The sequence below is a fragment of the Coregonus clupeaformis genome, chromosome 17, assembly GCF_020615455.1.
Source record: "Coregonus clupeaformis isolate EN_2021a chromosome 17, ASM2061545v1, whole genome shotgun sequence".
Taxonomy (NCBI): Eukaryota; Metazoa; Chordata; class Actinopteri; order Salmoniformes; family Salmonidae; genus Coregonus; species Coregonus clupeaformis.
Window position 1 is genome coordinate 19,553,782 of NC_059208.1, and position 27,416 is coordinate 19,581,197.

Sequence of the window (27,416 nt, forward strand, 5' to 3'; positions counted from 1 at the left end):
TTTAATCAGCTTCTTGACATGCCACACCTGTCAGGTGGATGGATTATCTTGACAAAGGAGAAATGCTCACTAACAGGGATGTAAACAAATTTGTGCACATTTGAGAGAAATAATATTTTTGTGCATATGGACAATTTCAGGGATCCTAGCTTCAGGGAGAAGCTGGTTCCATCATTGGGGTGCCAAGACAGAGAAGAGCTTTGGCTGGGCTGAACGGGAGCTGCCCTCCAGTAGGGGTGGGAGGGCCAAGAGACCAGACGTGGCAGAAAGGAGTGCTCGGGTTGGGGTGTAGGGTTTGAGCATAGCCTGAAGGTAGGGAGGGGCAGTTCCTCTTGCTGCTCCGTAGGCAAGTACCATGATCTTGTAGTGGAATCGAGCTTCAACTGGAAGCTAGTGGAGTGTGTGGAGGAGCGGGGTGACATGGGAGAATTTGGGAAGGTTGAACACCAGGCGGGCTGCAGCGTTCTGTTTAAGTTGCAGGAGTTTGATGGCACAAACTGGGAGCCCAGCCAACAGTGAGTTGCAGTAGTCCAGACAGGAGATGACAAGTACCTGGATTAGGACCTGTCGCTTCCTGTGTGAGATAGGGTCGTACTCTACGGAAGTTGTAGAGCATGAACCTGCAGGAGCGGGTCACTGCTTTGATGTTTGCAGAGAACAACAGGGTGTTGTCCAGGATCACGCCAAGGTTCTTTGCACTCTGGGAGGGGGACACCGTGAAGTTGTCAACCGTGATGGAGAGGTCTTTGAGTGGGCAGGCCTTCCCCAGGAGGAAGAGCAGTTCCATCTTGTCGAGGTTGAGCTTGAGGTGGTGGGCCAACATCCAAGCTGAGATACACTATATATACAAATGTATGTGGACACCCCTTCAAATTAGTGGATTCAGCTATTTCAGCCACACCCGTTGCTGACAGGTGTTTAAAATCGAGCACACAGCCATGCAATCTCCATAGACAAATATTAGCAGTAGAATGGCCCGTTCTGAAGAGCTCAGCGACTTTCAACGTGGCAACAAGTCAGTTCGTCACTTTTCCGCCCTGCTAGATCTGCCCCGGTCAACTGTAAGTGCTGTTATTGTGAAGTGGAAACGTCTAGGAGCAACAACGGCTCAGCCACGAATTGGTAGGCCACACAAGCTCACAGAACGGGACCACCGAGTGCTGAAGCACATAGCGTGTAAAAATCGTCTGTCCTCGGTGGCAACATTCACTACCGAGTTCCAAACTGCCTCTAGAAGCAACATCAGCACAAAACTGTTAGTCGGGAGCTTCATGAAATGGGTTTTCATGGCCGAGCAGCCACACACAAGCCTAAGATCCCCATGCACAACGTCAAGCGTCAGCTGGAGTGGTGTAAAGCTCACCACCATTGGACTCTGGAGCAGTGGAAACACATTCTCTGGAGTGATGAATCATGCTTCACCATCTGGCAGTCCGATGGACGCATCTGGGTTTGGCGGATGCCAGGAGAACGCAACCTGTCCCAATGCATAGTGCCAACTGTAAAGTTTGGTGGAGGAGGAATAATGGTCTGGGGCTGTTTTTCATGGTTCGGGCTGGGCCCCTTAGTTCCAGTGAAGGGAAATCTTAACGCTACAGCATACAATAATATTCTAGACGATTCTGTGTTTCCAACTTTGTGGCAACAGCTTGGGGAAGGCCCTTTCCTGTTTCAGCATGACAATGCCCCCGTGCACAAAGCGAGGTCCATCAGAAATAGTTTGTCGAGATCAGTGTAGAATAACTTGAATGGCCTTTGCAGGGCCCTGACCTTAACCCCATCGAATACCTTTGGGATGAATTGGAACGCCGACTGCGAGCCAGGCCTAATCGCCCAACATCAGCGCCTGACTTCACTAATGCTCTTGTGGCTGAATGGAAGCAAGTCCCCACAGCAATTTTCCAACATCTATTGGAAAGCCTTCCCAGAAGAGTGGAGGCTGTTACAGCAGCAAAGGGGGGACCAACTCCATATTAATGCCCATGATTTTGGAATGAGATTTTCGACGAGCAGGTGTCCAAATACTTTTGGTCATGTAGTGCATGTGCCAGGCAGAGATGCGTGTCGCCACCTGGGTGTCAGAAGGGGGGAAGGAGAAATGTAGTTGAGTGTCATTCGCATAGCAAGGAGAGACCATGTGAGGATATGACGGAGCCGAGTGACTTGGTGTATAGAGAGAAGAGGAGAGGGCCTAGAACCGAGCCCTTCTTTTCAAAGTGGTTTAAGGAGGATTAAGGAGGGAGGATATGGTGGAAAATAGTTTAGGGTAGAAGCTTGATATTTAGAATGATAGAAAGTGGCTTTAGCAGATGCCACATAAAATCAAATCAAATCAAGTCAAATTTTATTTGTCACATGCACCGAATTCAACAGGTGTAGACCTTACAAACAATGCAGTTTTAAGAAAGAATACCAAAAAAAAATCACACTAAAAAATACAATATAAAATAATAAGACATACAAGTAACTAATAATTAAAGAGCAGCAGAAAAATAACAATAGCGAGGATATATACAGGGGGTACCGGTATCGAGTCAATGTGCGGGGGCATCGTTTAGTCGAGGTAATTGACGTAATATGTACATGTAGGTATAGTTATTAAAGTGACTATGCATAGATAATAAACAGAGAGTAGCAGCAGCGTAAAAGAGGGTGGGGGGGTTTAGCCATTTGATTAGATGTTCAGGAGTCTTATGGCTTGGGGGTAGAAGCTGTTTAGAAGCCTCTTGGACCTAGACTTGGCGCTCCGGTACCGCTTGCCATGCGGTAGCAGAGAGAACAGTCTATGACTAGGGTGGCTGGAGTCTTTGACAATTTCTAGGGCCTTCCTCTGACACCGCCTGGTATAGACGTCCTGGATGGCAGGAAGCTTGGCTCCAGTGATGTACTGGGCCGTACGCACTACCCACTGTAGTGCCTTGCGGTCGGAGGCCGAGCAGTTGCCATACCAGGCAGTGATGCAACCAGTCAGGATGCTCTCGATGGTGCAGCTGTAGAACCTTTTTGAGGATCTGAGGACCCATGCCAAATCTTTTCAGTCTCCTTAGGGGGAATAGGCTTTGTCGTGCGCTCTTCACGACTGTCTTGGCGTGCTTGGACCATGTTAGTTTGTTGGTGATGTGGACACCAAGAACTGATTAATATCTGACGTCATCAGAGTGCACAGCTGAACACTGTATACTGGAAACACTTGGTTTGTTATTTTAACTAAAACATAACCAATCTTTGTTAAACATAAATACCAAACTTGTTTTTGCATGGATTCCGCTATTTCCTGTCCCGGAATCCTGCTTAACTGACAGGTTAAAGTCTGGTTGAAAGAGCCGCTAACCTAGCTAAGCTGCTAACGTTAGCCATCAAGCTAATGAAGTTAGTCCCAGATGAGTTTTCCAATGGAGCCCTCTTTGTCTGGAGAAGTAAATGAACGGTTCCAGCGCTGTAGGAGCTGTATCTACTACGCTTTGTTTCAGGACAAACCGGATCACTTGGAGTTCCAATGCGGCAATTGTTTACTTGCAGAGGATTATAGGCTTGAGGTGGCTTCCTTGATCATGCAGGTAGCCAGCGTACGTAAGAAACTGGGGAAAACGCAGAGTGGAATGTTTACCTTTTCTACGCCAGTGGCTGGACAGCGTTCGCGCATGTTGGATGCATCTCTGTCTTGTAGTTTGTCGTTATCCGACTGGCCGGTGTTGCCTGTAGTTCGTTCGCCAGGGGAGCCATCTCCTGTCTCTCCTCCCCCATCTGATAGCGGAGTCAAAAGAGCACAGCAAGAGGAGCATGGCAATCAACGAGGGTCGCATGTCACGAGCCGTGGAAGCCGAAGACAGCAGCCTGCCGCAAAGCAGTCTACTCTCCCAACGAGAGGCCCAGAGCGGATACAAACAACAAATAGTTTAGCCGCCCTGGAGCCTGATCTTCCTGCACCGTCGTCGCTGGGGGTACCTGTGTCTTCAGCCGCTGTGCCTCCTCCTACTCCTTCTCCTACCATTTCGAAGTCGACGTTGGCAACCTTCCGTCCCTGCTCTGTATCGAGCGGGGCTTCTCCATCTGTCGGAGGCCTGCACCATCCTGTGAAGCGTGGGAGTGGGCGGATTTCCTCGTCCTTCTCGTCAGACGTGATTTTGGGCAGCTAAATGGTAAGAAATGGTGCAAAAACAGTGTCCTATCCCGGAGCTCGAGTAAATGACATTACTAAGCTGCTCCTGAATGTACTACGTCAGGACATGGACATCCATTCTATTCTATTTCAAGCCCAGCTCAGTTAATCCCTGTTGCTGAGAACATCATAATGCTTTAGCAAATGTACATTATCCCAGGGGCATTGGTAGACACAATGTAAGTAACCTAATTTATGTCCCTCTAACTGCCCTGAATGCCTCTGTTGATCCCAAAGCTATTGTATGCAGCAATCATGTGTCTATGGACCAGATTTATGCTGTTAGCACTGAGGCGATGTGCCCTAGTAGGAAGTCCACTGTGTGCATCTCACCCTGCACTAACATAAATAACATGATACTATCTACTTCTGCTAAGCTTCCCAGTAAGCAATGAAAACAAGCAAGCATCCCAAAAAAGTGTTCAAAATAGCCCACGTTAACATATGTAGCTTAAGAAACAAGGTTCATTAAATTAATAACTTGCTAGTAACAGATTACATTCATATTGTGACTATCTCTGAAACTCACTTAGACAATACCTTTGATGATACAGTGGTAGCAATACAAGGTTATAACATTTACAGAAAAGACAGAAATGCCAGTGGTGGAGGTGTTGCTGTTTATATTCAGAACCACATTCCTGTAAAGATTAGAGAGGATCTCATGTTAAATACTGTTGAAGTAATATGGCTACAGGTTCATCTGCCTCACCTAAAGCACATTCTTGTGGGAAACTGCTATAGACCACAAAGTGCTAACAGTCAGTATGTGGATAACTTGTGAATGCTTGATAATGTATGTGATATCAACAGAGAGGTATATTTTCTGGGTGATTTAAATATTGACTGGCTTTCATCGAGCTGCCCACTCAAGAAAAAGCTTCAAACTGTAACCAGTGCCTGCAACCTGGTTCAGGTTATCAGTCAACCTTCCAGGGTAGTTACAAACAGCACAGGAATTAAATCATCAACATGTATTGATAACATCTTTACTAATGCTGCAGAAATGTGCTTGAAAGCACTATCCAGATCCATCGGATGTAGTGATCACAATATAGTAGCCATATCTAGGAAAACCAAAGTTCCAAAGTCTGGGCCTAATATAGTGTATAGGTCATACAATACGTTTTGTAGTGATTCCTATGTTGTTAATGTAAAGAATATTTGTTGATCCGTGGTGTGTAATGAGGAGTAAACAGACTTGACACATTTATGAAATTGCTTATCCCAGTTACTAATAAGCATGCACCCGTTAAGAAAATGACTGTAAGAACTGTTAAATCCCTGTGGATTGAGGAGGAATTGAAAAATGGTATGGTTGAGAGGGATGAGGCAAAAGGAATGGCAAATAAGTCTGGCTGCACAACCAATTGGCAAACGTACTGCAAATTGAGAAATCATGTGACTAAACTATATCAAAAGAAACTCGACTATGAAACAAAGATAAATGACATAAAGAATGATAGTAAAAAGCTTTGGAGCACCTAAAATGAAATTTTGGTGCTCCATCATTCATTGAATCAGATGGCTCATTCATTATAAAAACCCACCTATATTGCCAACTACTTGAATGATTTCTTCATTGGCAAGATTAGCAAATTTAGGCATGACATGCCAGCAACAAACGCTGACACTACACATCCAAGTATATCTGACCAAATTATGAAAGACAAGAATTGTGATTTTGAATTCCGTCAAGTGAGTGTGGAAGAGGTGAAAATAATGATTGTTGTCTATAAACAATGACAAGCCACCGGGGTTTGACAACTTGGATGGAAAATTACTGAGGATAATAGCGGACTATATAGCCACGCCTATTTGCCATCTCTTCAATCTAAGCCTACAGGAAAGTGTGTGTCCTCAGGCCTGGAGGGAAGCTAAAGTCATTCTGCTACCTAAGAATAATAAAGCCACCTTTACTGGCTCAAATAGACGACCAATCAGCCTGTTACCAACCCTTCGTAAACTTTTGGAAAAAATTGTGTTTGACCAGATAAAATGCTATTTTACAGTAAACAAATTGACAACAGACTTTCAGCACGCTTATAGGGAAGGACATTCAACAAGCACAGCACTACGAAATATAACAATGTGCATTCCATAAATATTCTAATACAGTGTGTACAGTGGCTTGCGAAAGTCAATACTTTGTAGAGCCACCTTTTGCAGCAATTACAGCTGCAAGTATCTTGGGGTATGTCTCTACAAGCTTGGCACATCTAGCCACTGGGATTTTTGCCCATTCTTCAAGGGAAAACTGCTCCAGCTCCTTCAAGTTGGATGGGTTCCGCTGGTGTACAGCAATCTTTAAGTCATACCACAGATTCTCAATTGGATTGAGGTCTGGGCTTCGACTAGGCCATTCCAAGACATTTAAATGTTTCCCCTTAAACCACTCAAGTGTTGCTTTAGCAGTATGCTTATGGTCATTGTCCTGCTGGAAGGTTAACCTCCGTCGCAGTCTCAAATCTCTGGAAGACTGAAACAGGTTTCCCTCAAGAATTTCCCTGTATTTAGCGCCATCCATCATTCCTTCAAATCTGACCAGTTTCCCAGTCCCTGCCGATGAAAAACTTCCCCACAGCATGATGCTGCCACCCCCATTGTGTTCTCAGGGTGATGAGAGGTGTTGGGTTTGCGCCAGACATAGCGTTTTCCTTGATGGCCAAAAGCTTAATTTTAGTCTCATCTGATCAGAATACCTTCTTCCATATGTTTGGGGAGTCTCCCACATGCCTTTTGGAAAAACACCAAACGTGTTTGCTTTTTTTTTTTCTTCAAGCAATGGCTTTTTTCTGGCCACACTTACGTAAAGCCCAGCTCTGTGGAGTGTACGGCTTAATGTGGTCCTATGGACAGACACTCCAATCTCCGCTGTGGAGCTTTGCAGCTCCTTCAGGGTTATCTTTGGTCTCTTTGTTGCCTCTCTGATTAATGCCCTCCTTTCCTGGTCCAAGAGTTTTGGTGGGCAGCCCTCTCTTGGCAGGTTTGTTGTGGTGCCATATTCTTTCAATTTTTTAATAATGGATTTAATGGTGCTCCGTGGGATGTTCAAAGTTTTTTTTATAACCCAACCCTGATCTGTACTTCTCCACAACTTTGTCCCTGACCTGTTTGGAGAGCTCCTTGGTCTTCATCGTTCCGCTTGCTTGGTGGTACCCCTTGCTTAGTGGTGTTGCAGACTCTGGGGCCTTTCAGAACAGGTGTATATATACTGAGATCATGTGACAGATCATGTGACACTTAGATTGCACACAGGTGGACTTTATTTAACTAATTATGTGACTTCTGAAGGTAATTGGTTGCACCAGATCTTATTTAGGGGCTTCATCGCAAAGGGGGTGAATACATATGCACACACCACTTTTCCATTATTTATGTCTTAGAACTTTTTGAAACAAGTAATTTTTTTCATTTCACTTCACTAATTTGTGTATGTCCATTACATGAAATCCAAATAAAAATAAATTTAAATTACAGGTTGTAATGCAACAAAATAAGAAAAACGCCAAGGGGGATGAATACTTATTAAACACGTCTGTAAAGCCTCAATGAGGACATCAATCCACTAAGCAAGTTTTCATAAATCATTGGGTACAGCGCACGAAAAACTTCAGAGTAATCTGAAATGGGGGCATTAATTCATATCCACATTTACAACATAACATACATAGGCATTTCATCATTAAGACCTTTAGGAAATAATGTCTGGAGGGTGATAATCCAAAAACATTCTCTTTTGCTCAGAGTATTATTTATCTCACCTCCCCTGTCTGATATCTTAACTTTCTCTATGCCACAAAATCTAAAGGTAGAAATGTCATGTTTTAGGTCATTAACACAGCCCACATGGACATTTAATCATGTAGATAACATTTATTTGGAACCGTTTTCCTGTATGTGAGTGGCAGAAATATTCACACTTCATCATATTGTTACACTGTGCGCAACCTCTACATTTATAACTACCAATTGGAAGAGGGCGTAAAAGAGCCTGGCTGATTTTCTTTTGTGGCTGGCAGTTGGCATGGACCAACCTCTCCTATATACAATAAGTCGTGGATTCTTAAATTCAGCTGGCAAAGCTGGGTCCGATAAGAAAACATGCCAGTGTTTCTTGACAGCATCTCCCACTTTGCACGAGTTCAAAGTATATGTGGTGGTGAACATTCCAGAGCGTTCTTTAGCTCTAGTGGGTATTTTTTGTAGCAGTTCCCCAATGCCAAATTAAGAACTTCATCCACACATTGTGGAGAGTAGCCTCTTCTTGGAAACCTACTGCGCATCGCCGCTGCTTTTTCTAGATAGTCCTCTGTGGAGTGGCATATACGGCGCAGTCATATACAAATTGACAACAGACTTTCAGCACGCTTATAGGGCAGGACATTCAACAAGCACAGCACTTAAACAAATGACTGATGATTGCCTGAGAGTAATTGATGATTAAAAAACATTGTGTGGCCTGTTTTGTAAGACTTCACTGCTGCTTTTGACATTATCAATCATAGTCTGCTGCTGGAAAAACATATGTGTTATGGCTTTTTTGTGGATAAAGAGTTACCTGTCTACAGAACACAGGTGTTCTTTAATGGAAGCCTCTCAAACATAATCCAGGTAGAATCAGGAATTCTCCAGGGCAGCTGTCTAGGCCCCTTACTTTTTTCAATCTTTACTAACGACATGACTCTGGCTTTGAGTAAAGCAGATGACTCAACACTATACACCTCAGCTACTACAGCAACTGAAATGACTGCAACACTTAACAAAGAGCTGCAGTTAGTTTCAGAATGGGTGGCAAGGAATAAGTTAGTCCTAAATATTTCAAATACTAAAAGCATTGTATTTGGAACAAATCATTCACTAAACCCTAAACGTCAACTAAATCTTGTAATAAATCATGTGGAAATTGAGCAAGTTGAGGTGACTAAACTGCTTGGAGTAACACTGGATTGTAAATTGTCATGGTCAAAACATATTGATACAACAGTAGCTAAGATGGGGAGAAGTCTGTCCATAATAAAGAGCTGCTCTACCTTCTTAACAGCACTATCAACAAGGCAGGTCCTACAGGCTCTAGTTTTGTCGCAGCTGGACTACTGTTCAGTCGTGTGGTCAGGTGACACAAAGAGGGACTTAGGAAAATTGCAATTATCTCAGAACAGGGCAGCACGGCAGGCCCTTGGATGTACACAGAGAGCAAACATGAATAAAATACATGTCAATCTCTCATGGCTCAAAGTAGAGGAGAGATTGACTCCATCACTACTTGTATTTGTGAGAGGTATTGACATGTTGAAAGCACCGAGCTGTCTGTTTAACTGACTAGCACACAGCTCAGATACCCATGCATACCCCGCAAGACATGCCACCAGAAAGAGTCAAAAGAGACAAGGAGAGGAAAGGGTCAAAAGAGACAAGGAGGGGAAAGGGTCAAAACAGACAAGGCGAGGAAAGGGTCAAAAGAGACAAGGAGGGGGTAACAGAATGTATATTTAGTATATTTAGAGGGGGGTAACTGAATGTATATTTAGTATATTTAGTGTAGGGGGTAACAGAATATATATTTAGTATATTTAGTGGAGGGGGTAAGAGAATGTATATTTAGTATACTTAGTGGAGGGGGTAACATATTATATATTTAGTATATTTAGTGAAGGGGTAACAGAATGTATATTTAGTATATTTAGAGGGGGGTAACTGAATGTATATTTAGTATATTTAGTGTAGGGGATAACATAATGTATATTTAGTATATTTAGTGAAGGAGTAACTGAATGTATATTTAGTATATTTAGTGTAGGGGTAACAGAATGTATAATTAGTATATTTAGTGGAGGGGGTAACAGAATGTATATTTAGTGGAGGGGTAACAGAATGTATATTTAGTGGAGGGGGTAACAGAATGTATATTTAGTGGAGGGGTAACAGAATGTATATTTAGTGGAGGGGGTAACAGAATGTATATTTAGTGGTGGGGGTAACATAATGTATATTTAGTATATTAAGTGGAGGGGGTAACAGAATGTATATTTAGTATATTTAGTGGAGGGGGTAACATAATGTATATTTAGTGGAGGGGGTAACAGAATGTATATTTAGTGGAGGGGGTAACAGAATGTATATTTAGTGGCGGGGGTAACAGAATGTATATTTAGTGGAGGGGGTAACAGAATGTATATTTATTGTATTTAGTGGAGGGGGTAACAGAATGTATATTTAGTGGAGGGGGTAACAGAATGTTTATTTAGTGGCGGGGTAACAGAATGTATATTTAGTGGAGGGGGTAACAGAATGTATATTTAGTGGAGGGGGTAACAGAATGTATATTTAGTGGCGGGGGTAACAGAATGTATATTTAGTGTAGGGGGTAACAGAATGTATATTTAGTGGAGGGGGTAACAGAATGTATATTTAGTGGAGGGGGTAACAGAATGTATATTTAGTGTATTTAGTGGAGGGGGTAACAGAATGTATATTTAGTGGAGGGGGTAACAGAATGTATATTTAGTGGCGGGGTAACAGAATGTATATTTTGTGGAGGGGGTAACATAATGTATATTTAGTGTATTTAGTGGAGGGGGTAACATAATGTATATTTAGTGGAGGGGGTAACAGAACGTATATTTAGTGGCAGGGGTAACAGAATGTATATTTAGTGGAGGGGTAACAGAATGTATATTTAGTGGAGGGGGTAACAGAATGTATATTTAGTGGCGGGGTAACAGAATGTATATTTAGTGGAGGGGGTAACAGAATGTATATTTAGTGGAGGGGGTAACAGAATGTATATTTAGTGGCGGGGGTAACAGAATGTATATTTAGTCGAGGGGGTAACAGTAACAGCGGCAGTATATTGGGGATAACAGGCGTGATCTTTTGATCTTCCAATGCAGCGAGGCCAAGTCATTAACATTACCCTGGCCTGGTGGTGCTGGGGAGGAGGGGGAGGGCAGACAAACTGCTGATAAATAACGCCTGAATCATTTATGAAGAGTCCTGCTCCTCACACAATATGTTAGATGACATGTGCCCATCTCCTCTGTTCAGCCCTTGGAGATTTCCATGCTAAATGTATGTGCATATTTTTTCATAGCAAGTCGTATTAGAATTTCAGCCCCATCCCGGCAGTCAACATGAAAGGACTTGAGAGCACATCATGCTGCAGCGTGATCAGCCCCTCAGAGGCCTGGGGGTCCAGGGGGCACAGTAATGAGGACAGTTAAGTGCTTTGTGGAGAAAGCTGCTTCCTTTTCCTCTATCTGCTAGAGTAGTCTAGTACTACTAGCTAGTACTCTTTAATATGTTCTATCTGCTCTGGTCCAGGTATCTTTAATATGCTCTATCTGCTCTGGTCCAGGTCTCTTTAATATTCTCTATCTGCTCTGGTCCAGGTCTCTTTAATATGCTCTATCTGCTCTGGTCCAGGTCTCTTTAATATGCTCTATCTGCTCTGGTCCAGGTCTCTTTAATATTCTCTATCTGCTCTGGTCCAGGTCTCTTTAATATTCTCTATCTGCTCTGTCTCTTTAATATGTTCTATCTGCTCTGGTCCAGGTCTCTTTAATATGTTCTATCTGCTCTGGTCCAGGTCTCTTTAATATGCTCTATCTGCTCTGGTCCAGGTCTCTTTAATATTCTCTATCTGCTCTGGTCCAGGTCTCTTTAATATGCTCTATCTGCTCTGGTCCAGGTCTCTTTAATATGCTCTATCTGCTCTTGTCCAGGTCTCTTTAATATTCTCTATCTGCTCTGGTCCAGGTCTCTTTAATATGCTCTATCTGCTCTGGTCCAGGTCTCTTTAATATTCTCTATCTGCTCTGGTCCAGGTCTCTTTAATATGCTCTATCTGCTCTGTTCCAGGTCTCTTTAATATGCTCTATCTGCTCTGGTCCAGGTCTCTTTAATATTCTCTATCTGCTCTGTCTCTTTAATATGTTCTATCTGCTCTGGTCCAGGTCTCTTTAATATTCTCTATCTGCTCTGGTCCAGGTCTCTTTAATATGTTATATCTGCTCTGGTCCAGGTCTCTTTAATATTCTCTATCTGCTCTGGTCCAGGTCTCTTTAATATGTTCTATCTGCTCTGGTCCAGGTCTCTTTAATATGTTCTATCTGCTCTGGTCCAGGTCTCTTTAATATTCTCTATCTGCTCGGGTCCAGGTCTCTTTAATATTCTCTATCTGCTCTGGTCCAGGTCTCTTTAATATGTTCTATCTGCTCTGGTCCAGGTCTCTTTAATATGTTCTATCTGCTCTGGTCCAGGTCTCTTTAATATGTTATATATGCTCTGGTCCAGGTCTCTTTAATATTCTCTATCTGCTCTGGTCCAGGTCTCTTTAATATGTTCTATCTGCTCTGGTCCAGGTCTCTTTAATATGTTCTATCTGCTCTGGTCCAGGTCTCTTTAATATTCTCTATCTGCTCTGGTCCAGGTCTCTTTAATATGTTCTATCTGCTCTGGTCCAGGTCTCTTTAATATTCTCTATCTGCTCTGGTCCAGGTCTCTTTAATATGTTCTATCTGCTCTGGTCCAGGTCTCTTTAATATGTTCTATCTGCTCTGGTCCAGGTCTCTTTAATATTCTCTATCTGCTCTGGTCCAGGTCTCTTTAATATGTTCTATCTGCTCTGGTCCAGGTCTCTTTAATATGTTCTATCTGCTCTGGTCCAGGTCTCTTTAATATGTTATATATGCTCTGGTCCAGGTCTCTTTAATATTCTCTATCTGCTCTGGTCCAGGTCTCTTTAATATGTTCTATCTGCTCTGGTCCAGGTCTCTTTAATATGCTCTATCTGCTCTGGTCCAGGTCTCTTTAATATGCTCTATCTGCTCTGGTCCAGGTCTCTTTAATATGTTCTATCTGCTCTGGTCCAGGTCTCTTTAATATGCTCTATCTGCTCTGGTCCAGGTCTTTCATTTGGGTATTTTACTGTTCTTTATTTATTCATCAAGCTGTAACGACCGTGTCTTTGTCATTAAGACAGACATGTACAGTATCAGGCCACACACACATACACACACACACACAGACAGACAGACAGACAGACAGACAGACAGACAGACAGACAGACAGACAGACAGACAGACAGACAGACAGACAGACAAAGAGACAGAGAGACAGACAGACAGAGAGACAGAGAGACAGAGAGACAGACAGACACAGAGAGACAGAGAGAGAGAGAGAGAGAGACTCTTGTCACTATGTAACCGGATCTCTTCCTCTGTATGGTTCAGGATGTCAATAGGGGCAGGAAGATATTGATCATGAAACTCTAGTGGTTAGGATCCAGACCCAAGAGGGCTGAAGGGTGGGTTAGTATGGTGCTTTCTACCACAGAGACCTCTCTACCACAGAGACCTCTCTATGGCCTTCTCTACCACAGAGACCTCTCCACAACAGAGACCTCTCTACCACAGAGACCTCTCTACTACAGAGACCTCTCTATGACCTTCTCTACCACAGAGACCTCTCCACAACAGAGACCTCTCTACCACAGAGATCTCTCTATTACAGAGACCTTGTCACGTTCGTCGAATGACGGGTCAGACCAAGGCGCAGCGTGATATACGTACATGTTTATTAAATTATAAACACAACGACAAAACAACAAAGGAAACGAAACGTGAAGTCCAAGGTAGCACACACAACATACCTTACCAGGAACAAGATCCCACAACTAGACAGTGCCAATAGGCTGCTAAAGTATGGTCCCCAATCAGAGACAACGAGCGACAGCTGCCTCTGATTGGGAACCACACCGGCCAACATAGAAATACACATACTAGATAATAAACATAGAAAACGCACAACAAAGAATATACACACCCTGACTCAACATTTAAGCGTCCACTGAGTCAGGGCGTGACAGACCTCTCTATGGCCTTCTCTACCACAGAGAGCTCTCTACCACAGAGACCTCTCAACCACAGAGACCTCTCTACCACAGAGACCTCTCTATGGCCCTCTCTACCACAGAGAGCTCTCTAACACAGAGACCTCTCCACAACAGAGACCTCTCTACAACAAAGACCTCTCTATGGTGCTTTCTACCACAGAGAGCTCTCTACCACAGAGACCTCTCTACCACAGAGACCTCTCTATGACCTTCTCTACCACAGAGAGCTCTCTACTACAGAGACCTCTCTATGGCCTTCTCTACCACAGAGACCTCTCCACAACAGAGACCTCTCTACCACAGAGACCTCTATACTACAGAGACCTCTCTTATGGCCTTCTCTACCACAGAGACCTCTCCACAACAGATACCTCTCTACCACAGAGACCTCTCTATGGTGCTTTCTACCACAGAGAGCTCTCTACTACAGAGACCTCTCTATGGCCTTCTCTACCACAGAGACCTCTCCACAACAGAGACCTCTCTACCACAGAGACCTCTCTACTACAGAGACCTCTCTATGGCCTTCTCTACCACAGAGACCTCTCCACAACAGAGACCTCTCTACCACAGAGAGCTCTCTACCACAGAGACCTCTCTATGGCCTTCTCTACCACAGAGACCTCTCCACAACAGAGACCTCTCTACCACAGAGATCTCTCTACTACAGAGACCTCTCTACCACAGAGACCGCTCTATGGCCTTCTCTACCACAGAGACCTCTCTACCACAGGGACCTCTCTACCACAGAGGCCTCTCTCATCACTTCACCTCTGTCAAACACTATCACACAGACTGACTGGCTTATTGACCGTCCAATGCAATAACACTGATAAAGGGTTTTCCCATGTTAAATAAGAAGCTCTTCCATTTCGTACATAGGTTGAACTATTCAGCAGGAAAACAGTGCTAATTTAAAGCATGGGGATTTCCAATGTAGTTGACACTGCGAGTTACATAATTCACAATTTTTCAAATAAACATATATTCAGCTTAAACGAACAGTTTTTTTAGAAATTAATGTTGATGAACAGACACTACCATAAACCTACCACTAGAGGGTGTAATGATGCTGTTGATGAACAGACACTACCATAACTCTACCACTAGAGGGTGTAATGATGCTGTTGATGAACAGACACTACCATAAACCTACCACTAGAGGGATCATTTACCCATGTAGCCTGAGTGGAATAAACAAGGATCTATTTATCTCAAATCTCACACAGCCTGACAGTCTATTCTCCTGCTTGTTCCATCACTGATCACTGATCACAGTACAGGAAGTGTCCTGCCAGTCCTGTTGTTAACAAGGTTTAGGGTTAGTAGTCTTACTAACTGCCTAAGCATTAGGGTTAGGGTTAGGATTAGGTTTAGGGTTAGGTTTAGGGTTAGGGTTTGTTATCTTATCCTTTATATTGTCTTCTCATGAGGAAAGTAGACTTTTGTTCAAGTCAGATCTATTTGACACTGTGTTGATCAGAGCAGCAACTCCTGACTCCCCTCCTCCGTGGCCTCAATAACTCACACCTTTCAGAAACAGGGGAATTCGCCTGAAGTGTTACTCTGAACTCCTCCGTCTTTAAAGTGGGTTAAACTCTGTTGTCAGCTCCAGTGTTGGTCTGCTCAGCCCTGATAGTATATGTAGAGGTGAGGCAGCCATCTTAGTCTGTATGTCTGTCATGTAGAGTTCACTGCAGATTCACAGCTCCTCTCAGGTGACCCCTGGAGTGAGGTTGGCCCATCATAAGATCAACCTCATTCTGCCACACTAGACTCACTCATATAAACATCACGTCACTGAAACAGAGGTACAGCCCTGCTTGCAGTGGAATGTGGAAGGTGCCAGTAGTCACTTTAATTTCACCATACAGGTTTATATTTATGAGACAATAATCTATAATAGGTGTCAGGGTCCTGGGTTGGTTCTGAGTTAGTAGGCTTTCACACTCATTTATGGGGGAAATGCAAGCGACTTTGATGGATAATTTCTCTAAACAGGGGGGAAAAAACATCACCAAATTCACTAAGAATACATTACATAGTATGGATAAAGAATACTCCAAGCCACAGCTTCATACTACTTGTCAAACATAGAGAACTGATACTGTATCCTGGCCTTTGGGGTGGGCTTAGTGTGGGGGTTGGGGGGGGGTTGGTGGGTGGCTTTTGGATTCCTCACGTATTCATCATTGTTAAGAAGAGGTTTGGTCCAAATCGGATGTTGGTTACTATATTTATTGAATATTATATTAATCCTATCAATTTAAAATGGCCATTTTGGGTGCAATCAATTAGCTTAATTTCTCAGAGTTCAACTACAGAAATGATTTCAGAACAATCGGAGATGGTGGGTGTCGAAATCCTGAGGTGACTCTGGGATGGTTTTCTGCCTGGGTTTCGGACTGGGGTGTTTTATGCCTGATTAGTGTTGTATTATTCTTATCAGTCCTACAGCATCAGAGATTAGTGTTGTATTATTCTTATCAGTCCTACATTATCAGAGATTAGTGTTGTATTATTCTTATCAGTCCTACAGCATCAGAGATTAGTGTTGTATTATTCTTATCAGTCCTACATCATCAGAGATTAGTGTTGTATTATTCTTATCAGTCCTACAGCATCAGAGATTAGTGTTGTATTATTCTTATCAGTCCTACAGCATTACCTACCGGTCTCATGCCCTCAGTCCTTCACCGTGTTGCTCAGCCCTGCTGGAGAGAAGGAGCATGGGAGATGGTAAGATATCATATCAGATAATAAGCTAATAAACTATTCAGAGAGACAGGCAGACAGACCATACCATCAGACAGACATACAGGCAGACAGACAGATCAGACAGACCAGACCGGCAGACAGACAGGCAGACCATCAGACAGACATACAGGCAGACAGACAGACCAGACAGACAGGCAGACAGACAGGCAGGCCGACAGACAGACCAGACAGACCAGACCGGCAGACAGACAGACCAGACAGACAGGCAGACAGACAGGCAGGCCGACAGACAGACCAGACAGACCAGACCGGCAGACAGACAGACCAGACAGAAAACTCCCTGGTCTGTGAGATCAGAGCATCATGCGTTCTAAAAGGGCTTTAAAAAGGTCATAGTTCTGACTGGAGAAATTAAATGTTTGTTGAACAGGGATGTGTTCCTAGTACGAAGCAACGTGAATAAATCAAGTGTTTTCAAGGATTCTTGGGTTTGAAGTCCTTTTGTTGTTGATTTATCAGCCTCTTAAACATGAGTAGGGCTAGCTGATACCGCATTCTCTAATCTGGCTGCATGTTGGAGCCCAACTGCCCACAAGACGTTATAGTATAGTATCTATACTGCTTGTTATAGCTCACTGTTTGTTATAGCTCACTGCTTGTTATAGCTCACTGTTTGTTATAGCTCACTGTTTGTTATAGCTCACTGTTTGTTATAGCTCACTGTTTGTTATAGCTCACTGCTTGTTATAGCTCACTGCTTGTTATAGCTCACTGCTTGTAATAGCTCACTGTTTGTTATAGCTCACTGCTTGTTATAGCTCACTGTTTGTTATAGCTCACTGTTTGTTATAGCTCACTGTTTGTTATAGCATACACTTTTTGCTATGGCCTACACGTTGACGTATTATGGTCAAGTTGATATGCTGAATTCATTGAGACAAACTTCATGAATTTGAACGCAATGAAGAACAGCATGACAAAGTGTGCATGGCCATTGACCAACGGTAGCCTACAACAGTTAAACCTAGTTTAGTAAATCATCTATATTACTGGGATCTAAACTAGAATAGAGGAAGAGGCGGATCCAGAGGGATAACTGGGCCCAAAATCTGTCTTCTCCAGTAGGTGGCTTTTTTAAACGTGTTTTTCACTCACAGGGCGAGGAGATTTTGTATGGAGGTCAACGAGTGTCGAATTTGGTTAGCAAAAAAATGTATGGTTTATTTACTACGTGTGGCTTGTTTAATGGAATAGACGTTTGGTAATGATTAGGTTGTTAGGAGTGTACTGATATAAGTAGGACATGTGACATCCCAGCAACTTTGAGGAAAAACACTTTATATCGGAGTTGTGCCTGTTGTTCACGTGCATATCTGCCCTCTCATTGGCTAGAATGGTCCCACCTGATCTTGCATCCTCCCGACTGCCTTCCATTTTTGAAGACATTTATTTTCATTGTACCACAACAACAAAGTGAAACATCCCCAAAGCGACATTATCAGACATGACACATTACAGATTACAGTATAACAATACATTTTATTCCCCCCCAAAAAAAAAGCTGAAATAGTGAGAGACTAGCAACATTAAGCAAATGTGACAATACAGATGACAGTATATGAACAATATGTTTTATTCTCAACAACAGATGACAGTATATGAACAAGATTTGAGAAGTTTGAGAACCCCTGTTCTAACTAATGATCAGGGACTCCTGTTGCTCAGAAGATATGGTCTAGTAATTTCTCTGTTAACTCTCAAGTCCAGCAGTTCAGTCATGTCTTATTCACCAAGAAGTCTCCTCTCACAGGTGGAAGCTAGTGTTTCTCTCTCTGTGTGTCTGACGTCAGGGCTCGTCATCACTGTCTCTCTGTGTACTCTAATGTGTGTTTCAAGGCCTGCATGCTTTTATATCTGTTGCTCATTACAGAATAACATTTGTCCCTGCATGTGAACAGCGATCTGATGTCTCCTCAGCCTGAACATGGTGATGAATCCTTTCTGACAGTCAGAAAGGCACGTAATGAGCCTGTGTGGCTCATTACGTGCTGCGTCAGGTTGCAGCTCACACTAAACCCTTTACCCCAGACAGTACACTGGTAGGGCTTCTCTCCCCTGTGTGGATCATCATGTGTGTCTGGAGATGAGCAAGGACAGAGAAACACCTTCTTCCACACTCAGTACAGCGGTGGTGTTTATACCCTGTGTGGATCCTCGTGTGATTGGTTAGATTGGTTCCTCCTGCAAACCCTCTGCCAGACAGTACACTGGTAGGGCTTCTCTCCTTTGTGGCTCCGCATGTGTAACCTCAGAGCATTATTATTAGTGAAACATTTACTACAGAACTGACAAGTAAACTGAGCATCAATGTGAGCTTGGATGTGATCTTTTATAGTATCTAACTCAACCTGTTTTCCACATACCCCACAGACACGTTCTCTCATCTTGGTGTGCATTCTCACATGTTTAAAGAAATAGCTTTTCATGACAAACATCTTTCCACACACCTTACAGCGACTCTTAGAGGGAGAACTAGGACGGGTCGACTTCACTACTGCAGAGACAGGCTGAGAAGCACTGGGTGTCTCTAATAGTTGATGGTCCTCTCTAGTCACTGCAGAGACAGGCTGAGAAGCACTGGGTGTCTCTAATAGTTGATGGTCCTCTCTAGTTTCTCTTTTCAACTGTTCATATGATGTGCTGGTACTCTGCATCTGGTAGAGATGTGAGGGCTGAGCTGGGTCCTGATTACGGTCACTTTGCAGACAAGCAGAAGTGAATATGAACTCTGTGGTATCAGACTCCTGACCTTCCCCCAGACTGGTCCAGAGTTCCTGCTGTTCCTCTTTAATGTGTATGGGCTGTGGATCCTCCTGTCCCAGACTGGGGCTCCACTCCTGCTGCTCAGAGGGAACCTGATCTTCACAGGCTGGGAGCTGCTGCTGCAGCTGTAGCTGGGTGTCTGAAAGGAAGGAAGCACATGACTGGCAGCCAAAACAGCCAGATACTCCATTGAAATGTGAATCGGTTCTAAATACATAGAGCCCTTTCATATCACATCAGAACCATTTCATACCACATCAGAACCATTTCACAAATGTAAAATATATACTTAATGTACACTGTTTTAACAGCTTTATCCGTTGCAGCTGGCAGTATTTTTCAATGACATGTTTCTGGCAGCCTTCCATTACACACATCTGTCTTCTGTAAACACCGTTCTAACATGGAGATATGGCTGTGTGGGAACACTAACCTTATAAAGGTGTGTAGTAATAGAGCCCCACGGTGGAGGTGTCATAATACCCATAAAACCTAGCGGTCAAACAGGGAAATGGTTCCAATCATTTTTCCACCATTCATTTTTCCCATAGGGGATTTTAGAAACACTTAAAATAAGGGCTGTGTTTCGTGTAGGCTTACCCTGGCGTGACGTTTTGATAACCGTGTAAATCTCTCTAGGACAAGGTGACTTTTATCAATATATTCAGCTCTATTTACTCTCAGATTAAAAAATGCTAATTAGCATCAAAGTAGACATCATGCAGGTCCTCTGTAGCTCAATTGGTAGAGCATGGCGCTTGTAACGCCAGGGTAGTGGGTTCGATCCCCGGGACCACCCATACGTAAAAATGTATGCACGCATGACTGTAAGTCGCTTTGGATAAAAGCGTCTGCTAAATGTCATATTATTATTATATTATTATGCAAGACTACAAATCCCTGCAAGCTCCTGCAGGTCATCTCTAGCTGACACCTTTGCTAACAGATATTGTGTCAATTTAAAACTTGCACAAGACAGTTCACAGAATTGTCAATTGAAAGAAATGTAGGTAATCTATTCATTACTACATTTAGCCAACAGTTAATCCAGAGATTCTTACCTTTGCCTCGATTCGGTAGTCTCGTCCAGATCATCATGGCATTTGTAGTTCTTAATGATAGCCACATTAGCATTTCATTTGGGGGGTAAATACGGGCAAATATATTGACAAGTTATATTGTCCTAGAGAGATTTACATGGTTATCAAAACGTCACTCCAAGGTAAACCTACATGAAACACAGCCCTAATTTTAAGTGTTTCTAAAATCCCCTATGGGAAAAATGAATGGTGGAAAAACGATTGGAACCATTTCCTTGTTTGACTGCTAGGTTGTATGACTCATACTGTGGTACACTATTGAACCTTTTGCTTTTTGCTAATTATTTCTCGCTGATATAGAAGATAGGTTCCTTGTTTCCAAAACCTAGAGCAAGCTATGCTTAGCTCTGGACACATCTCCACAAAGCATCAGAGTCGCAGTACTGATCTAGGATCTGTCCATATAATCTTATTATGGCAAAACTGATCCTAGATCAGAACTCCTACTCTGAGATGATTTGTGGATAAGGGCCCTGCCTGGTCCATGGCAGGAGACGTCTTGCAGCTAAACAGGTAGCTAACTCTCAACCTTAGCTACCTACTAACAATGCCAACGTCTCACAAAGTTCGAAAAGTCAAACATAGCTAGTAATTAACTCACAAACCTGCTCTATACAACTTTATTTCAGGTTTAATAGTGATATCAATCAGCTTCTGTAGGCGGTTGTTCTTCTCCTCCCAGCGGGATATTTCGTCCTGATACTCTGCTATCGTTTTTTCAACGACCCCGAATATCTCTTCGGCAGCAGCTGCTAATCTCTGGTTGAAAAACGCCCTCAATAGCTTTATTTTAGACATTTTAAACTGTATACTTCGTAGTGATCAGCTAAAGATAGTTTACTAGCTAGCCTTGTTCGTGTATTCTGTGCGTTTAGAAAACAGGAAGTATAGCCAACGTCACTTCCAGTTTTGGCCTTCAAAATAAAAGCACTCGTCTGAAAATTATATAAAATAGAGACAGTAATATCGTAAAATTGTAAGCAATGGCTGATATTATTATACAATACGTGATTAAAATAGATTAAATCATTATTTTAACAGAAACATTTCAGTACAATTTACTGTATTATTAGCTGGCACACAATACAAGTGGAGTGGGAAATGTTTTATAGTGGTAAAGATGGCAGCTACTCTCTGTGCACTGTGATTTTACTGACATTTAGATGCTTGCTAGTGTTGATGACATGATGCTGTCTATGTTGCTGTGTTCTCCGCAGTGTAACAGCACCAACCCCAGCAACAGCACCATAGCTCAGCAACAGCAACACATCCTGCCAGACAGCTCCTGTTCCTCCCAGCAGAGACCCAGCTGCCAGGAGCCCTGCCTCCTCAAACTCTGTCCCAAACAACGTAAGATCCAGTGGTTCATTTCCACCTGGCAAGACGTACGCACTGACCACTAACCCCCTACCCAAACACTGTCATAACCCTAACCCTGTCATAACCCTAACCCCAAACAATGCAAGGTCCAGTGGTTCATCTCTACCTGTCACTATTTAACTGGTAACATCATAACATCAAATCTTCATAGTAGTCTAATCAATTAAATCATTACCGGTAAAAATTTACTAATGAAATATTTGTTCCAAATAGTTGCTCTCTCAATTCAATTTCAATTTAAGGGCTTTATTGGCATGGGAAACGTATGTTAACATTGCCAAAGCAAGTGAAGTAGATAATAAACAAAAGTGAAATAAACAATAAATATTAACAGTAAACATTACACTCAGAAGTTCCAAAAGAATAAAGACATTTCAAATGTCATATTATGTATATATACAGTGTTGTAACAATGTGCAAATAGTTAAAGTACAAATGGGAAAATAAATAAACATAAATATGGGTTGTATTTACAATGGCGTTTGTTCTTCACTGGTTGCCCTTTTCTTGTGGCAACAAGGTCACAAATCTTGCTGCTGTGATGGCACACTGTGGTTTTTCACCCAGTAGATAAGGGAGTTTATCAAAATTGGGTTTGTTTTTGAATTCTTTGTGGATCTCTGTAATCTGAGGGAAATATGTGTCTCTAATATGGTCATACATTTGGCAGGAGGTTAGGAAGTGCAGCTCAGTTTCCACCTCATTTTGTGGGCAGTGTGCACATAGCCTGTCTTCTCTTGAGAGCCAGGTCTGCTTACGGCGGCCTTTCTCAGTAGCAAGGCTATGCTCACTGAGTCTGTACATAGTCAAAGCTTTCCTTAAGTTTGGGTCAGTCACAGTGGTCAGGTATTCTGCCACTGTGTACTCTCTGTTTAGAGCCAAATAGCATTCTAGTTTGCTCTGGGTTTTTTTGTTAATTCTTTCCAATGTGTCAAGTAATTCTCTTTTTGTTTTCTTATGATTTGGTTGGGTCTAATTGTGTTCTCTCTCTCTCTCTCTCTCTCTCTCTCTCTCTCTCTCTCTCTCTCTCTCTCTCTCTCTCTCTCGCTCTCTCTCTCTCCAGTGTTCTGTAACCTGTGGGAAGGGCTTCCAGACAAGCTTAATTAAGTGTACAGAGAAGGATGTAACAGGGAAGTATAGAGAGCTGGCGCCTAAGTGACACCATGTGGCAACGCCAGGGTTGTGGGTTCGATTCCCACGGGGGGGCAGTATGATAATGTATGCACTCACTAAAAAACTGTAAGTTGCTCTGGATAAGAGCATCTGCTAAATGACTAAAATGTAAATGTGGCAAAGCCCTGGGTGGAGCTGCAGAGAGGCTGTAGTCTGTCAGACCCAGATCCAGACCCCGCACAGCCTGCCCCTCACTTTCCCCCTCCCCCGGCCCGACTGGTCCTCCTCCCCCAGGTCTCAGGTATACCAACATACCTTTATACTTTTATTCAATTCCACTAGAATGTTGTAGTTTAAACCTTTATTCAACACTACCAGAATGTTGTAGTTTAAACCTTTATTTAACACTACCAGAATGTATTAGAGTTGCTCTGTGCATCATGCTAGTTATTTAGCCTGTTCTGTCCAGTGCACAGTGTCTGTGGTGGGGGGGTGCAGGGGGTGCAGGGGGTGCAGGCGCTCCACTGTCTGGTCCAGGGGAAGCCCTCCTCAGGGTGTGCTCTCCACCTGAAGCCTCCCATGTCTCAGGCCTGCAACACCAACTTCTGCCCATGACCAGAGAAGAAAGGTATCTAGTATACCGTACTGACTCTCACCCTATACTAACCCTAACCCATACACCAAATACTATCCCTAACCCATATGCCCCATACTAACCCTAACCCATAATCCCCAAACTAACATAACCCATAATCCCCATACTAACCCTAACCCATAATCCCCAAACTAACCCTAACCAATAATCCCCAAACTAACCCTAACCTATACGCCCCATACTAACCCTAACCCATACGCCCCATACTAACCCAAACCCATAATCCCCATACTAACCCTAACCCATAATCCCCATACTAACCCTAACCCATAATCCACATACTAACCCTAACCTATACGCGCCATACTAACCCTAACCCATAATCCCCATACTAACCCTAACCCATAATCCCCAAACTAACCCTAACCCATAATCCCCATACTAACCTTAACCCATAATCCCCATACTAACCCAAACCCATAATCCCCATACTAACCCTAACCCATAATCCCCATACTAACCCTAACCCATAATCCCCATACTAACCCTAACCCATAATCCACATACTAACCCTAACCCGTACGCTCCATACTAACCCAAACCCATAATCCCCAAACTAACCCTAACCCATAATCCCCAAACTAACCCTAACCCATACGCCCCATACTAACCCTAACCCATAATCCCCAAACTAACCCTAACCCATAATCCCCATACTAACCCTAACCCATACGCCCCATACTAACCCAAACCCATAATCCCCATACTAAACCTAACCCATAATCCCCATACTAACCCTAACCCAAAATCCCCAAACTAGCCCTAACCCATAATCCCCATACTAACCCTAACCCATAATCCCCATACTAAACCCTAACCCATAATCCCCATACTAACCCTAACCCATAATCCCCAAACCAACCCTAACCCATAATCCCCAAACTAACCCTAACCCATAATCCCCATACTAACCCTAACCCAAAATCCCCAAACTAACCCTAACCCATAATCCCCATACTAACCCTAACCCATAATCCCCATACTAACCCAAACCCATAATACCCATACTAACCCTAACCCATAATCCCCATACTAACCCTAACCCATAATCCCCATACTAACCCTAACCCATACGCCCCATACTAACCCATAATCCCCATACTAACCCTAACCCATAATCCCCATACTAACCCTAACCCATAATCCCCATACTAACCCTAACCCATACGCCCCATACTAACCCTAACCCATAATCCCCATACCAACCCTAACCCATACGCCCCATACTAACCCTAACCCATAATCCCCATACCAACCCTAACCCATACGCCCCATACTAACCCTAACCCATACTAACCCTAACCCATAATCCTCATACTAACCCTAACCCATAATCCCCATACTAACCCTAACCCATACGCCCCATACTAACCCTAACCCATAATCCCCATACCAACCCTAACCCATACGCCCCATACTAACCCTAACCCATAATCCTCATACTAACCCTAACCCATAATCCCCATACCAACCCTAACCCATACGCCCCATACTAACCCTAACCCATAATCCCCATACTAACCCTAACCCATACGCCCCATGCTAACCTGAGTTCCCAGTTGTCTTGAACATGGCATTAGTCTCAGCGGAGGGAGGGAGAGAACAGAAGAGGGTCTGCCTCTCACGGTCTTTGCTCTCTCCTTTCTTTCCTCAGGTGAGACTGACCAGAGAGAGGAGACACCGTCTTCCACCTGATGGCCAAACTCGAGTCGCACCGCGTCTATGGTGGCGTCTTGTATAAACTTACCTGTAACTGCTAATGGAGCATCACATTAGCCAGTTACCATCTGCTAGTTAGGTTTTACTGTAGTCACAGATTACCCATTATATTGACCAGATACTCAGGTGGCCGCTCTAACAATGAAAATAAATGTCTTCAAAAATGGAAGTTAGTCGCTAGGAGGCAAGATCAGGTGGGACCATTCTAGCCAATGAGAGGGCAGATATGCACGTGAACAACAGGCACAACTTCCTCAATTTGGACCATACCTCTTCTTAACAATGTCGAAGACATGAGGAATCCAAATAAATGGTCAAAAGCCACCCACCCACCAACCCCCCCAACCCCCACACTAAGCCCACCCCAAAGGCCAGGATACAGTATCAGTTCTCTATGTTTGACAAGTAGTATGAAGCTGTGGCTTGGAGTATTCTTTATCCATACTATGTAATGTATTCTTACTGAATTTTGTGATGTTTTTTTCCCCTGTTTAGAGAAATTAGCCATCAAAGTCGCTTGCATAAATGAGTGTGAAATCCTACACAGAACCAACCCAGGACCCTGACACCACTTATAGATTATTGTCTCATAAATATAAACCTGTATGGTGAAATTAAAGTGACTACTGGCACCTTCCACATTCCACTGCAAGCAGGGCTGTACCTCTGTTTCAGTGACGTGATGTTTATATGAGTGAGTCTGGTGTAGCCTGAGAGAGACCAGCCCTAACCGGACCAGTCCTAGCCTGAAAGAGACCAGCCCTAACCGGACCAGTCCTAGCCTGAGAGAGACCAGCCCTAACCTGACCAGTCCTAGCCTGAGAGAGACCAGCCCTAACCGGACCAGTCCTAGCCTGAGAGACCAGCCCTAACCGGACCGGTCCTAGCCTGAGAGAGACCAGCCCTAACCGGACCAGTCCTAGCCTGAGAGACCAGCCCTAACCGGACCAGTCCTAGCCTGAGAGACCAGCCCTAACCAGTCCTAGCCTGAGAGAGACCAGCCCTAACCGGACCAGTCCTACCCTGAGAGAGACCAGCCCTAACCGTCGTAGCCCTATATGTTTATTATCTATGCATAGTCATTTTACCCTTACCTACATGTATATATTACCTCGACTAACCTGTACTCCCGCACATTGACTGTACTGGTACCCCCTGTATATAGCATCGTTATTGTTATTTTATTGTGTTACATTTTATTGTATTTTGTCAATATTTTCTTAACTCTATTTCTTGAACTGCATTGTTGGTTAAGGGCTTGTAAGTAAGTATTTCATGATAAGGTCTACACATGTTGTATTAGGAGCATGTGACAAATAAGATTGAATTTGATTTTAGGTGGTGTTTTTTCCGCTAATCAAGCAAGGAGTTTTTGTATGGAGATCAATGAGAGAGTGTCGAATTTGGTTAACAAAATAATGAATGTCTTATTTGCTACGTGTGGCTTATTTAATGGAATAGAAGTCCCGTAATGATTAGGTTGCTATGTGTGTACTGATATAAGTAGGACACCTGACATCCCGGCAACTTGGAGAAAAACACTTCATATCGGAGTTGTGCCTGGTCGACACTAGTTACCACAGCCAAAAAGTCATAAACCCCGCCTATTTCTACAATGTATCTTCTTAAAATATGATTTTAAACATAACCTTAACCACACTGATAACCTTATGTCCAACCCTAACCTTAAATGAAAATCAAAAACCAAATTTTTGTTTTCAGGAATTTTTACAGTATGGACCGTTTTGACTTTGTGGCTGTGGTAACTAGTGGAAACCGCTGTGCTTGTTGTTCACACGTGTCCCGCCTTTTCATTGTTAGACCGGCCACAAGAGTATCTGGGCCCGGTTTCCC

At 43.3% G+C, this 27,416-nt stretch overlaps 1 protein-coding gene across 2 annotated transcripts; it reads right to left on the reverse strand.

Annotated features, from left to right (window-relative positions):
- Positions 1 to 18,389: 18,389 nt before the first annotated feature.
- On the reverse strand, positions 18,390 to 21,571 carry LOC121585411 (zinc finger protein 615). Of its 2 annotated transcripts, none has more exons than XM_041901759.1 (2): positions 21,301 to 21,571; positions 18,390 to 19,734 (listed from the first exon to the last, which is right to left on the reverse strand). In XM_041901759.1, exons 1-2 carry the CDS (start codon positions 21,491 to 21,493, stop codon positions 18,968 to 18,970), a joined length of 960 nt encoding a protein of 319 aa, XP_041757693.1. In that variant the 5' UTR covers positions 21,494 to 21,571; the 3' UTR covers positions 18,390 to 18,967. The 2 variants fall into 2 exon arrangements, with proteins under 2 accessions (XP_041757693.1, XP_041757694.1); XM_041901760.1 differs by lacking the exon at positions 21,301 to 21,571 and adding an exon at positions 20,657 to 20,835.
- Positions 21,572 to 27,416: the final 5,845 nt, after the last annotated feature.